Source organism: Zalophus californianus, chromosome 3, assembly GCF_009762305.2.
Source record: "Zalophus californianus isolate mZalCal1 chromosome 3, mZalCal1.pri.v2, whole genome shotgun sequence".
Classification (NCBI taxonomy): Eukaryota; Metazoa; Chordata; class Mammalia; order Carnivora; family Otariidae; genus Zalophus; species Zalophus californianus.
The window spans coordinates 56,019,254-56,034,962 of record NC_045597.1 but is presented as its reverse complement, the minus strand read 5'-3'; the positions used below and the strand labels follow the sequence as shown (position 1 = coordinate 56,034,962).

The 15,709-nt window shown below is 47.0% G+C and overlaps 1 protein-coding gene across 2 annotated transcripts in view; it reads left to right on the top strand.

The window, feature by feature from the left end:
- Positions 1-5,269: 5,269 nt before the first annotated feature.
- The window catches only part of SIAH3 (siah E3 ubiquitin protein ligase family member 3), a 64,830-nt gene continuing 54,390 nt past the window's right edge, over positions 5,270-15,709 (top strand). The window contains exons 1-2 of one of the 2 annotated variants that reach the window (XM_027588039.1): positions 6,423-6,793; positions 12,924-13,025. In XM_027588039.1, coding sequence (XP_027443840.1) covers positions 12,987-13,025 — 39 coding nt within the window. In that variant the 5' untranslated portion in view covers positions 6,423-6,793; positions 12,924-12,986. Of the gene's footprint in view, positions 5,467-6,422; positions 6,794-12,923; positions 13,026-15,709 lie in introns of those variants that run through there. The other variant, XM_027588041.2, reaches the window with a different exon arrangement.

Sequence of the window (15,709 nt, the reverse complement as noted above, 5' to 3'; positions counted from 1 at the left end):
GTCGAGGTTTCAAGTCCTACCTTTACCGTTTACTAGTTGAATAACGCAGCACAAGTTCATTTTCCTGAGTCATGGCTTCCTTGTCTAGAAATAAGAAAAATAATGCTTATCTCAGGGGATTGCTGTGAAGAGCAAAATAAGACATCAGACTATGGAGACACTTGGGTACATAAGCTGAGTGGTTAGCATAGGGCCCGACATGCTCCAGGCATGTATATGTTTGTTACTATTAGTCTTATCACCAGTAGATGAGAATGTCAAGTCTCACAGAAGATTCATCAATGCTGGACAGCATTGTTTAAAAACAAAAAGTGCCAATTTGATAAGCAAAAGATGCTATCTTGTTTTAATTGACCTTTCTTAGAATTCTAGTTCTATTAAACATTTTTCATTTATTAATATTTTCATTTCTGTGGTGCCTGGTTTCGCTCAGTCAGTTAAGCTTCTGACTCTTGGTTTTGGCTCAGGTCATGATCTCAGGGTTGTGGGATCGAGCCCTGTGTCAGGCTAGACACACAGTGCGGAGTCTGCTTGAGATTTTCTCCCTTTCTCTCTCCCTCCGCATCTGCTCCTTTCCCCCTCTGCACGCTCTTTCTCTCTCTAAAATAAGTAAAATCTTTAAAAAATGTTTTTATTTCTGCTCCTGTGTAATCTGTTTATATCCTTCATCTATATTTTTCTATATAATTTTAGTTCTTTAAAATGTGTGTACAAGAGTTCCTTATCAGGAATACAAATCTTTTGTTGTCATAATTGCTGTAAATATATAACACCAACATGTTAGGTGTTTGTTTGTTTGTTTCATTTCAGTTGTTAGACATTATGTGACAGAATTTAACATTTTATGTAATCAAGTATTTCCCTTTGTACTTCAACAGACTTTTAAAATCTTAATGAAGTACTTTGCTATTTCAAAATGCAATTATGTGCTCATCCACATGTTACTTTTGTGTTATTTCGGGCATGTATCTTACATACAAGAAAGGTGCCTTGATGGTAAGTCCACAGCCTAAAGAATTTTCACAAAATAGATGTATTCATGGCATTAGTTTGCTAGGACTACCATAACAAAGTACCATAAACTGGGTGGCTTAAACACCAGAAATCTATTGTGTTCCAGTTCTGGAAACAAGACATCAGAGATCAGAATGTCAGCAGGATTGGTTCCTTCTGGAGGCTGTGAGGGAGAATCTGTTCCACAACTTGACCCTAGCTTCTTGTGGTTTGCTGGTCATACTTTGTGTTCCTTCACTTATAGATATTTTGCCTCAATCTCTACCTTCATGTTCACATGGGATTCTCCCTGTGTGTATGTCTCTGTATCCAAATTCTCCCTTTTTGTAAGAACACTAGTTGTATTGGATTAGAGCTTGCACTAATGACCTTATTTTAACTTGATCACCTCTGGAATGACCCTATTTCCCACTAAGGTCACATTCTGAGGTCCTGGCAGTTAGAGCTTCAACCATATCTGTTTTTACGGAAAAAATTTCAACCCGCAACATTCACAAAATTAGAACACAGACCAAGAAACAGAATATACTTAGCTTTCTAAAACCTATCTTGTGTCCACTTCAGCCATAACCCCTTGCCAAGATTACCACTGCCCCGATCTCCCACACCATAGATTACCTTGTCTATGTTCTTGAACTTCATATAAATAGAATCACACAACATGTATTCTTTCATACCTGGCTTCTTGACTTCAGAATTACATCTGTGAGATCCACCCATGTTGTTACATTGTTGCATGTAGCAGATAACTCACTTTTTCATTTTTATGTAGTATTTAGCAAAAAGAGGACAAAATAAGGCAATTTACCCATTTTATTGTTGATATTTAGGTTGTGTCCAGTTTGTAACCACTGTGGGTATAGCCGCAATGTTGCAGTGAAAATCCTAGTGCAAATCTTCTGGTGAGCACACGCTCACATTGCTGTTGGGCACATGGAGTGGACTTTCTGGGTCGTAGACAGGGTATGGATACGTTTAGCTTTAGTAGATATTCCCAGTTTTCCAAAGTGGTTTTCAATAGTGCCTGAAATTTTTGGTTCTTCCACATCTTTACCAACACTTTGGGTTGACTTGAACAAATATATTTTTGATGAAAAGAAGAAGAAGAAGAAGAAGAAGAAGAAGAAGAAGAAGAAGAAGAAGAAGAGGAAGAAGGAGAAGAAAAGAAGAAGAAGAAGAAAGAAGAAGAAGAAGAAGAAGAAGAAGAAGAAGAAGAAGAAGAAGAAGAAGAAGAAGAAGAAGAAGAAGAAGAAGAAGAAGAAGAAGAAGAAGGAGAAGAAGAAGATTAGAGCTTCTCATTAAAGTTATTACAAAAACCAGACCCTGGGCTGGTCACTTTACCTATATTATCTCATTTAATCTTTAAGCTACTTTTCAAGAGCATTATTAGCTTCATTTTACAGACAACAAAACTAAGCATCAGTGAAATAAAATAATTTGTAACCGTAACAGTAAGTAGCAATATAGGGTTTGAATTACAATTTGTCTGATTACCAACCTCAGGGACTTTCTAGTCCAAATAAAATGTAAATCGTTGCTACAGAGGTGAAGGGGAAGCCCTGGGCATCATGGGTAGCATGAGCACATTAGTGTGACGATTGCAGAGGGGCACCTTAGTGGTAAACAGTGACAAAGCTCTAAATCTCTATTTGAAGGCTGGCTTGTGCCATCCTATTTTGGAGACATGAAGCATGAGCATCTGCTGTTAGGGTTAATTCCAAACATTTCTCAACGGGTGATTATTTTGAGGACTGATTCTGAAGACAGATGATGTACTTAATATTCTAAAACAGAGTGACATAAACCAGTGTTTGGGTAGAGAGTTAGAGCAAGGGCTCAAGTCTGGGACCAAAGAAGAGCATCCACAAGAGCAGGTCTGTGGCACTGTCCTCACTGCTGATGTCAACAATGCACTCCTCAGCCCCTCAGCCCTTACTCCCAGACCCGGTCTCCAGGTCATATCAGGAATACCTACCCTTGAGAACATAGCAGGAGCCAAGTCCACTGTTTTCATACCTGTGTGGCCCTTGAGGATAGGGTGAATATCCATGAGGAAAAATATTTCATGGAGCAGGAAGAAAAAACATGCTGCCAAATAATCACCCTTGCATAGAGATGTGCAATAGACTCAAGTACTGAGAGGCTGCTTTGAATCAGACATTGTGCCGGGTACTTCCTGATACATCATCTTAGTCTTCACAATGACCTTGAGAGACAAATTTCTATTATCCCCATGTGACAAGTGTGGGAACCAAGCCTCAGTGAGGTTAAGAAACCTGTCTGAGGTGATACAATGGGAGAAACAAACAAGATAATGGTTCCATTCTAACAGAGGATGTAGAAAGGGGTAGTCTGGGTATTTCTGAATTGTAAATCGTGTCTTGAAGGAGTCTATGAGAGTATATGCTTACTTTTATTTTATTTTTTTTTTAAATGAGGCAATGAAAGAACACTGAATGCTTTCCTGCTGGATTGCTACAAACTTGTTCTGGAAAATGAAAACTTCAGAAAGCAAATTCGGGTATTGTGGTCCAGCAGCCCTTATTTATGAACCATGTAATGAGAGGTTCTAGGGACTTATCTCCTGTAACGTTGTAACAGATTGTATGAGTTTCTAATCAGTTCAAATGTTGTTACCTTCTAGTTTTGTGTCAGTGCAATTATTTTTAGAAAGTACAAAGTTTCCATTAATTAAAATGGAAGCACCCAATTAGGTGTTTGGCTTACTTGTTTCTTAAAACATTGGTTTGGTTTTAAATTCAAGTTAAAACTAACACCCGCCTTTGTCCTGGTTTTAGTAAACCTATGCATTTTCCCCTATATTTTAAATCTGTTGTTGTTTTAATTTCCTGACCAGGTCATAGATATGGATGTCCTAGGTGTGTGCATGCTTTTGCATACATTACAACCCAAGCACTGTAGCCAGAGGAGAGTGAGAGCCCTTCAGGATGGAACAATGGGCTCCTATTCGAAGTGCAATCCATACACATGGCTGATTCATCCACACCCAGGTACTGGGTGACTTCTCAATAGAGAAACAATTAAAGACAAGGGGAAAAACAACACACTCAACTCTCCTGTATTAGGGGCAAAGACTGACTAAGCCATCAGAACTAGTTCCCAAGATACCCTGGAGAACTTTGTGTACTGTTCAGGAGCCTTTCTTCCAGAACCAGTCAGTGGGCTTAGTGCCCCCGCCAGCCCCGTTCTGGAGAGGGAGTGCAATCAGGAGACTGGAATGCCCTCTGCCTGCTCTAGCATAGAAATGTGCTGCTGGCATTCATGGAAACAAGCAAATGATGTGGTATGTGTGCTCCTAATCCCTATTTTAATGTCTCCAACAATCTAGTGGTTAATTAGCAATTTGCTGCCCACCAATATGCAAATGAATGACAAGCAAAGGCCCTCCTCACATCTGTAATTATTTTGCTGATTTACAAGCCACTTTCCTCTCTGTGTAGGTTTTTCTGTGTGTGTGCATTCATGCACCAGGGATTTCATTATTTTTAGAAGCATACTCTGTGCATTTCTATGCTTTAATATTTTCAGGCTTCAGTAATTATGGTACACACACACACACACACACACACACACACACACCCAGCACTACCACCTCCAGATGCTTTTATTTCTTAGGGATCCTTTCCTTTGATAAAGATTGGAAAGTAAGATTTATCAAGGGGCTGAAATCCAAATTGCAGAGAGCACAAGATTGAAAGATGCACGTTTCTATGCTGCCAAATCCTTATCTGGAATCAGAGTCTTGTAATATTTGATTTTCTCCCAACCAGCTCTGGTGAGTCGAGCCCTGATCTGCGTTATCCATCTGCCTACTTTGGAGCAGGGTGTTTTACTATTTGGCGGTTTAAATGCTTTACGTTTTTACCAGCGCATTAAGAAAGGCTCTCATGTTAAATTAAGTCAATTAATAAATGGAGACACATTAAGCAATCAATTTTGTCAGCCTATCTCCCCAGCATTATGTATGGTTGGCTGTAATCACAAGATAAATGCAATGTGCTGATCTATGGTAATGTTCAATAATACATTCTCTGCCAGGCTCAATTCATCAGGGAGTTTCGGTAGGGGAGGCATTTGTTATTGGCTGTCTCTGCACCTCAAGGATAACATTTCTGTCCTTTTGATTGGCCGCCTCACTGCTGCAAGATTCTAACCGTCTTATTTTGATGATGAATATGAAGGCAGGCTAAGCCGGGCTGGAGCGGAGTGTCTCAGAGGCTGCGCTCCTTCCAGAGCCCAAGGACTTAACAGCTTCTTCCGCTGCCTCCCTGTGCCAACAACCCCCCAAAAGTTGTGATGCTTTTCTTTACCCAGTGCTTTGGGGCTGTGTTAGATCTCATTCACCTCCGCTTTCAACACTACAAGGCTAAACGGGTTTTCTCCGCTGCTGGGCAACTTGTCTGCGTTGTAAACCCCACGCACAACCTAAAGGTGAGTTGCTGTCTATCATTTTATATTCGCGCGGCTCGGGTTCCAGCCCTTCCACACACACACACACACACTCACCCTGGAGCTCCCGGCAAATGCTAGGACGCGCCGGGTACCCGGAGGGGTTGCCGCGGCTCCTTCTCGCTTTCTTTCTTTCTTTTTTCTTTTTTTTTTTTTAAGATTATTTATTTATTTGACAGAGACACAGCGAGAGAGGGAACACAAGCAGGGGGAGTGGGAGAGGGAGAAGCAGGGCCCCCGCCGAGCAAGTAGCTGGATGCGGGGCTCGATCCCAGGATGCTGGGATCGTGACCTGAGCCGAAGGCAGACGCTTAACGACTGAGCCACCCAGGCACCCCATCCTTCTCGCTTTCTAAGTGTCTTGTGCTCTCGGCGACAGCGTGTTGTTTCCCGGACTGGCAGGAACGACTGGAGTGATGGTCTAGCCTCTCGCCCCCCTCCCCAAGCTGTCAGCCTACGAGTGGGGTCGGTCGGGGTCAGAAGCAAGGGTGGTGTAGGGAGTAGGGGGGCGTCCTCTTCTCGCTCCCAAATATTCGTGGGCAAGTGTTCGGGAGACGGGATTTGAAAAGTTACCCAAATTGCAGACCGTCCCATGTGTTTGGAAAGGCAGGCAAGCACATGGATTTTGGAAGCCCCTTCTGGTCACCGCTGAAGTAGCTATGGGGGACGGGGGGGGGCAGGAACCCCCAAGAACGGAACCCGCGAGTGGGTGAAGGGGCTCTTTCTGCGAAGTGTTTATCGTTGTGAGTGAGAGAGAGAGAGAGAGGGATGGGAAGACCAGGAGGAGTTCGCTTGCTGGGAGCAGGCTGCGCCCCTCGCACGGGGGACGGGAGAACGGGAGGGGGCAGGATTCGCTGCAGTTGTGTAATAATGACACCGGCTGGGAGCTGCTGTCTGAATCAGCGCAGGCCGCCTGGCTGCGCGTCTGGCGCCGCTGCCTCTGCGTTTGTGCCTTCAGGTCAATGCCCTTTCCCCCGAAACAGCCCAAATCCGGGATCTGGCAAGGCCGCTCCACCTCCCAGCTCAGACCGATGGGGAGGCGAATGAAGAGCCCTTGGCTAGGGCTGCTGGGAAAGAGAGGAAGACGGTGCCGGGGGTGGCGGTGGCGCAGATGAGCTCCCCAAACGGGAAACTCGGAGCCACCTTGGCTCTGTTTGAAAATAAAGGATGGACTCACTGGGAGTTGCTTTCCTGCCCTCCTCACTGTGCGCAGGGCTGAGTGACCGCGAGGAGCGCGCGTCCGCAGCAGGAGCGCCGGAACCGTCTCCGTGAGCCTGGGTCTGTCATTCCGACCCACCGCTGCTCTTGGGTAGGAAAAGTGTTGCTTGTTGCTCATCACTTTATAAACTCCCATAAAGCGTCAGGCTCTCCTCAACCAGAGCCCCGCGGGTCAGCACTGATGGGTGCCTTTCCCCTACCCCCACCCCGATTCCTGGAGGTACCTAGGAGGGGCAGCTGCCCGGAGGCCCTATGGGTGGCCAGACCTGGGTGGAGGGTGATGGACCGCCCTGGGACTGCTATAGTGCACAGACCTAGGAACTGGCTCTCTGAGATACCCCATCTGTGACTAGCACCATCTCCGCTCAACTGCTGGTGCTCTCTCCTTCCTATGCGCTCTCTCTCTCTCTCTCTCTCTCTCACTCTCGCTCTCCTTCCCCGCATTCCACTGTCTCTTTTTACCTTCATGCCTTAGTTTTATAAACGAGAATTTGCTGCCAGTCACCCTTGGCAAAGCAAGTGTATGGCGTACATACTAAAATATGATTCTGAATTCCATTTTATGGCCACTTTTGAGACCGCATTCGAACTCCCATTATTTTGTCACTTTACATTAGTTACTTCCCTGTGGCAAGAAATTTTGTTTACTCCTGTTTTGCATTTTAATACCTTTAAAAATTGTTTATGAGACTTAGCATTTCCAAAGTTTGAATTTGTATGGCTCACTGCTGCTGATGATGGAGGAGAGGGGTGCTAAGATCTTGAGGTGGGGTAGGGTGGGGTGAAATGCATCTGTGAATATTTTGCAGTGATGTCTGCCTGGATATTGGTAAGTTGTCCTGCTGCCCGAAACCCAGGAGGTCAGAGTCAGGATTGGAGGCTCAGGGTCAGCTCTGACCAGCTGTGGGCCCTTGAAAAGTTTCAATCTCTCTGAGCCTTCCCGTCCTCCCCTTTAAAATGGACATAGGAACGCCCATGGCTCTGTGAGGCTAACAAGAGTTCCTAGAGGTGGATGTGCTTTATAGCACTCTCCTCCAAAAAAGAAAAAAAATCATGTTGGGACGCCTCAGTGGCTCAGTTGGTTAAGCGTCTGCCTTCGGCTCAGGTCATGATCCTGGGGTCCTGGGATCAAGCCCCGCATCGGGCTCCTTCCTCAGTGGGGAGCCCGCTTCTCCCTGTACCTGCTGCTCCCCCTGCTTGTGCTCTCTCTCTCCCTCAAATAAATAAATAAAATCTTTAAAAAAATCATGTTATTGTACATAACTTGTGGGGTTCCATGAGGAACTTTAAAAGTTGTCACTTCAAGCCTTTAACCCACTTAGAAACCATATAAGCAGCAACATAAAAATAGGTGACACATGCTTTGGGAGGCTATTTTCCGTGGCTCACTTTTTGAAACACATATTCATTTGGCTTTTCATTTCCCATAAAAAAACCACTTTGAGGTTTTGCTCAGACAAGCGTCAGCAAGGTAAAAGCAAGGTGAGGACTGCTAATGCTGCCGGGGGTCTGGCAGCGTGCACAGGATTCAGAGGCTGTGCCAGGCAGAGAGACCTCTGCAAACCAGAGCACTTTATGGTGGTCTCGATAAGCACCTTGTGTGCTTCCAGGATCCAGGTGGCCCATCAGGTAAGTTTTACCTGCTTTGCAAACCTGGGGGCTGACAGCCATTTGCAGAGCTTTTAAAGGAACAATTCTACAGGCACATGGCTGGCCCCATCACTTACGTTAAAAAGTGAATAAAACCTCAAAGGAAAAGTGCTTCTTCTAAGCATTCATTTCCATAGACAGACCACAGAAATATGCCTTGGATATAATAAGTGGCAATCTAAGTGGGGGGGGGGGGGATTCTTTTTTTGAAGAAAAAAACGATGTGGCAATGTTAACCCAGAATAGCTATTGATCTGTGGTGCTTCCCTGCACTTTGTATGAACAGGCTGGTACATGAAATGGTGACCAAGGACAGAGACGGCAACCTTGATTTCAATTTTCTAAGTTGTGTGCAGCTACAAAGAGGGCTGGGAAGCCTGTGTTTTTCTTTGTGGAAGCATATTTGCACTTTGTCCTTTCCCAGGCTTTCCTGAGAATGCTAACAGTATTCGAGGACTGGAGGCAAGTGCTGAGTTATAATCAAAATTCACTTACTGAGCAGAGAAAATCGTGTATTTACCATGCTTCTATAGGTCACCTTCATATTCAATCTTATTACGGCGATTACTCAGTACCCGGGATTCCTTCACACAAGCTGAAGCCTTTCTTTCTAAATGGAAAGCGGAAGCCTTCCTGGGAATGCAGACACCCTAGTGAAGCCATTACACCCCTTAAGCCTCCCCCCCCCCCGGATTAAAAGGGCCATTTAGAGCAGCTAGACTGGAACACGAGGGATCGGAATCCCGGGGACTTCTGCTTTAAGCATGGGGCAGGCAGAGGGAGCATGCATGGCAGAGCCCTCTCCATGGAGTACAAATGACACTCTGTGTTTCCCCGGGTCTGTCTTTCTGTCTCCACCTGTACGGATGGCTCCTTAGACAGATTGGGATTCCAGATGATGCCCCCCCATTTCTCCTTCTGACTTCATGGAAGGTGACCACCGAGAAGCCAGCGTTCTTGGCTTGCTGCTCTCTGCTTCATTCACAGAGGCTACAGAAATGTGGTTAGCAGGCTTCAGGCCAGCACTGGCGAGGGCTCCAGCACCTGGTCCTGATTCAGCAGTCCTTTCTCCCACATGTTTTTTGCTTATTTCCAAATCCTTTTTCTCCTGGCTCCTCTCCCACCGGCACTAGCCTCTTCTAGAATGCCCTGTCCTGGGCAGCTCTCCCTTCTCCCGCCCCATCTCTAGGATGTCCTTCAAGGGGTGGGATGGCCAGTCCCCACACCCAGGCCTTTCTAGGGAAGGCCCTGTAGCAGTAGCCAGAGCCCCTCGAGGGTCAGTTCTTAGTGCTTCCCAAGCAGACAGTACCTGTGCTGAGGCTGGCTGGATGACTTCCTCCTCTTGACCACAGTCCTTGATAAACAGGTTTCTGAAAGGCTAGCAAAAAGCGTTCTGGCAAACTTCTGAAGGCCTTTGCTAGTACCAAAGTCATTGCTAAGACCCCCAGTGCCCTCCCCAGCATCTAGAACAGAGGTATAATTTCCCCCACTTGTCCTGGAAGGCTACTCATGCCTCCATCCAGCTAGTCCTAGACATCTTTTTTTTTTTTTTTCAGGCATATTTGAGAGAGAGAGTACACTGCAAATGCGTGTGGGGGGAAGGGAGGGGAGGAGGAGCAGAGGAGGAGGGAGAGGGAGGGGGTAAGAATCTCAAGCAGACTTTCCACTGGGTACAGAGACGATCGCGGGGCTCGATCCCACCACCCTGAGATCATGACGTGAGCCAAAACCAAGAGTCTGATGCCCAACCGACTGAGCCACCCAGGTGCCCCCCCCACACACACCTCTCCTTTATTGTACCCGTTAACCTTGGGCTTGCAGACAGAAACACACACACACAATACACAGATATACACACACCCGCACGCATGCATGCACAAGATGGGAGGGGCCCGTGGGACAACAATCGCTTTGATTTCGGTGCCTGACTGACCCTAAATCTAAAATCTGGGCATTTTAGTACCATTACTTGAAACATCCACATGCCTTTCATTCTAAGACCAACCTGACCAGTGCGGACGAATGTGTGTTGAGCGATGGGTGAAGGGGACGGGGCTGCATGGAGGAGGAGGGGGATCACCAAAGGAGAGAACCGAGGAGGAGAGATGTGTGGCAGAGCCAAACACCGCCTCGGCTGTGGGATAATCTTTGGAAATCCTGTTCTCACCCTGGGGCTTTCACTGACTCTGCTTGACACAGCGCAGCACGGAGCTGAATGAGAGCTAAAGACCCGAACATTGTTTTTAGAGATTTAGAGGGGGCCTTTGGAGTGTTCAGCCTGAATACCTGTCTTGAAGCAGTTCAAGGCTTCTGACAAGATTGTTTAATAGCTAGAGTGTGGGTTACTCAGCTCTTGTTGACAAAACCCACCTCCGAAGATCCCATTGCCCATCCTCTGGAAATGTCACCGTCTTCCTTCTGCTGCCCTGTCTTGAGTCTCTTCGCAGTTCATTAGCACCTTGGAGGGGCCAGGAAAGGATAAGGGAGGGGCTGAAACTGGTGGTGGTGGGCGCTCCCTGGGCTTTCTTCTGAAAGCTTCCCCGTGCAGCCTCTTCCAGCCCTTGGGTTCCTGTGAATATTGTCGGACACTCCACTCCACGGGCACGGAGCAGTTGTGCAGCTTTCCTGGTTAATGACGATTGCAAATGAGGCTCCTGAGTCACATAACTAACAGCCCTGAGCCCCGAGCAGTCATTTGGCTAGCTGGGAGCTAGTGATGGAGTTGCAGGAAGGCTAAAGCTGGCACTGAGGGGAGGGGAGCCCCTTACCCCTGTACTCCATTTCTCCAGCAGCGCCAAAGCAAATTCTGCACAACTCCCTTAACCACAGTCCCTCAAGGTGCAGAAACTGTGGCAGAAAGGAGAAAAGAGTTCTGGAAGCGTTCCCTGAAATCCACAGAGAGGTCAGAGCTACTTGGATGACTTCCCTGGGATAAGGCAGAGTATTTTTCTAGCAATTAATAATAGGGAAAAATAAAAGAACTGTCTGTGAAGGGATTTTACCCTTCACAAAGTCATCCTGACTCCAATAGCTCTGTTCCTCACAGGTGGAAGTTGACCTGTTTAGACGCTACATGTCACCTGGAAGGGGTCAATCTGGAGGACGGAGACCTGTCCAGAGGACGGAGACCAGACCAGAACCACAGGGTTCTGAGGCTCAGGGACTGATAGGGAGGACGTCAGAGCTGGGAGGTCACACCTTCTTACTGTATAGTCCAGGAAACTGAGGCCAGAGACGGGGAGTGATGTACATTTGTTTCCTAGGGCTGCTGTAACACTGCCTCCTTCTCGTCTCTGTGTGTCCTCTCTTCTGTGTGGCTGTCCTACAAGGTGACACGGGACTGCATTTAAGGCCTACCTGGTCAATCCAGGATAAGCTTCTCCTTTCAAGATCCTGAATTTAATCCTACCTTTGGTCACATCACATTCACTCTTTTGCCATATAAGGTAATACTCACAGGTTCCAGGCATCGGGATATGAGCACATCATCTTGTGGGCCACCCTTCAACCCACTACAGGACTTTTGCAAAGTCAACCCATTGAGTGACAGAAATAGAACCATGAGTTAGGTCTCCTAATGCCAGACCTATATCCCCGACACTGCCCAAATTGGGCTGTGTCTTCACAGGCTTCCCTTCAAATTAGCCCAAATGAAATATCCCTTGCTTAGGTGCATGCTGTCAGAGCAGAAAATTGCAGGGACCCCTTCCTGTGCCGCAGCAGTATGACCTCATGGGTTGTACCACATACTTTACCATCCCCCGCTTCACCAAACCCACATTTCCTTAGCAAATTGAAGTCTCTGCATCATCCTGCCTCCCCCAATCCCTGACCCGCCCTGCCATAAATCTCCTTTCCTTTTTTTTTGAATTCTTTAAAAAAATAATACAATTAACATGAATGCACACACATCGTATTTTTTAAATCAAAGGATAAAGAGATACGTAGTCAAAAGCATAGACCTTTAAATCCACCAGATCAATATGGGGAGAAGAAGTAGGCATAGGGGAAAAACACGGGCGTTGGGGCAGCCAGGCCTGAATTCAGATCCAGACTGTGCCACTTGTAGGTGTGTGACTTTGAACAAACGATTTAGCCTCCCAGAGGCTCCATTTGCTCGTCTTTAAAGGAGAGAAAATAAAGCCCACCTGCTATGGCAACGTGAGACTGAAATGAGCTCACGTGAGGAAAGTGTCTGCTGTAGAGAGTCAGTAAACAGCAGTTGTTATTCTCAACATGGTCATTATGAGGAAAGCAGCTCCTCAGAAGCGTTGGCAACTCCCTGCGGCCCGACCTGGCTGTCTTTCCCTGCCCTCCCTCCCTCTCTGTAAGCCTCCCGCTTGCTGTTTCTTGATATTCATGAATTGCCCTTGGCCTTGAAGAGAATTTTGAATAGAACAATTTCTTGCCTTATGTAAAAGTAAGATCTGTCCTTTGTGCTTAGCCCTGAAGTAGAACACTGCCTGGGTTCTGAACCCATTCGTCCCACGGAGGAGGGGCTGGGTCTCAGGAGGACACAGGTGCCTGTGGCGGGACAGGGGCTGAAGAGCTGGGTCCCCTGTCATTCACAGAGCCAGAAGCCGTGCAGAGAAGTCCCCATCTCCACCCATCCTGAAACTTGCCCCTCATGACTTATGCATGACTTCATTAGCGGCAGCCGAGTAAGCACATGGGTAAGTGGCTCTGTGAGGGGCATCTGATCCGGAGGGTTGTGGATCTGAGCTGAGTGACACCACTGAGAGATTCAGCAGGGTGGGGAGATGGAGGTGGGCAGAAACTGCACGCTCCCTGGGAGACGGGACATTTTCTCTTTGCCCTTCAGTTCATTCTGCCTTGAGAAGCAGCTTCCCTCTGAGCAGGCAAGGATGAAGGGGGACGGTGCTCCATCAAGGCTGCAGCCTCTGCAATCGAGGGGGGGCAAGAGAGATGCTCTGCCCTTTCTGAGCCAACGAAGAACTCCTGGATCTCACTATCATCAGAGAGTTTTATAAAACTACTAAGCTAGGCCACAGACCCAGGTCCCCTGCACTCCAGCCTGAGTTTCTCCCCCCACACACACACTCACACACACACACACACACAACCAATGGCGATTCTGAGGATGCCAACCTCTTTGGACCCTGTGTGGCCTCTGAATAGTGGTGCAAGCTGGCAGGATGCAAAGCCCAGTGGACGGGGAAACCTGATCCCCAGCATGGTGGAAGAAAGAATAAGACGGAGATGAACAAGACCCTTCTCCCCTGTCCAATCCGTGACTGGTCACTCCAGTCCCAGGAGAGAGGTAAAGGGAGAAAGCAGTGTCGGGAAAGAAGAGAGTACCATTCTAGCTGAGGCTTTAATGTACAGGTTTTGGAGTCAGATGGATCTGGGTTTGAGTCCAATGCAGCTGCTTTCCTTGAGTGATCTCTCTGACCTCCCTGAGCTTGAATTTCCTCTCCTGTAAAATGACTGCTTTGAGGATGAAGTAATGTGACGGACTTCAGGTGCTTAGCACAGCCCCTAGCACATAATAAACACTCCATAAATGGGAGCTATCATTACTATGAAGCTGGGTCCCATAGTGATGTCACCTGGTGCACAAGAGTTGACCAAGCTTCTTTTGCCCAACTCGCATGAGTGACCAACCTTCTCCTACTCCAACTAGACAGAGGGAAGGGTCAGCAATAAGATGACCTGTGTTGAGTGACTAAGATTTCGAAGCACTGTCTGTTCAAAGTAAGAGAGGTAGAGTGACGCTCGAGTCCAGGTCCTGGTATGAAAAACAAGGACCAAAGGGATGAAGTGACTTGCCCAAGGTCACAGCTGATGAGGGGCACAGTCTACTGCTCTGTGACAGCCTGGGGGTGAGGATGCCAGTTAAGGACGCTGCCTCTCTACTATGACTCTGTGGCAATGCTGGACATCTTCCCAGAGGATCCTTGTCCTCAGGAATGTGCCAGAATGTAAACCAGCCAGGCAGGGGTGGGGCGTTAAAAGGTAAAAATATTCCTCGGGTCTCTCGTGCTGGCACAAATACACAGCGAAGACAGGGATGAGGCTCCACATGAAGTCACCAAAGGCACGAAGCCATAACCCCAGACTTTCAAATAGCAGATGGATCAAGTTCTACAAAAAAGCTACATTTTCATCTTACCCATGGGCCCTAGATGAAAACACCCTCAGGAAACAGATCTGAAACCAGCCTAATGTTTTTAGCCATAGAACAAGGTCCTTATGGATCATTTAGAATTGTGGTCTAACTGGAAATGTCAGTTTTACTTGCAAGATGCCGTATCTCTTAATAATCTCTGTCCTTTAATGTATTTTTAATCAGGAATTTGTGATTAGGAGGGAGCTGTGTGCTGCAGGGCTGTCTCCAGCCGAGGCACCGGGAACTCCAGCCAGGAGAGAGTGGCCTGTGGAAGGAGCAAGGCTGGGCCCCCCCCCCCCCCCGACAAGACTGGAGAATGTCCTCTATGGAGGAGAAAGGCCATTGTAGACCACATTTGGAGAGGGAAGATGGGGTTTGCTTGGCATCAGGAAGGCCCACACAGAGAGAACCATATACAGATCAGTAACAGATTTTGTAAGACTGGCCGGCAAATCTAAACATCTGCCCTGCTTTGCAGCCAGATATCAAGGCCCCCCAGATCTAACCCCTACAACCTCGTCAAAGATTGTCCCAGGAAGCCCAATGCGAGTAACCACCCCGAACCTCGGGTTTCCTTTCTATAAATCGGGGGTATATTGTGACTTATACTAAGCTAAGCCAGCTACACATCCTGAAACCTTTAGACAATCATTTTCTCCTGTCTTAGGTATGCACACAATCACAACAGTAATGCCAGTAAGAGCCCCAAAACGGCTACCATTCACTGCAGGCAGGCTATGTCCAGGACCTGTGTTAAGTGCTGTGCATTTAATTCTCACTAGGAAGTGCTGTGTTATTACCATTCTCCATGACACAGAACACCAAAGCGGAAAAGGTGGAAGAGCTTGTTCATGGTGGTGGAGCCTTCTTAAATTAAAATCCTGTGCTTTTAAGCACTTCTTGCTAAGTCATCCGTTAGTGTTCTCTTTCCGCAACAAACAACGGAGCCCACTTGCTTGGCCATGGGACTAGGATTGAGTACATTATATTTCATTTAAAAACATTGAGGTGGGATCCTGTCTTACTCACCCCTGTGTAGATACAACAAATCCACCCATAGCTGCCCCAGCTCTTGGTGGACATTCCGGGGAGGCATTCTCTGGGCTTTTCTATGCTGCCTGGTGGAACCAAGCCCCTGTGGCCTACAGCAGTGACTTGACTCCCTTCTTCCTGCTTCCGAGAATCACTTTCCAAACAAACTACTGCATCCAAGTCCTTATCTCAGGC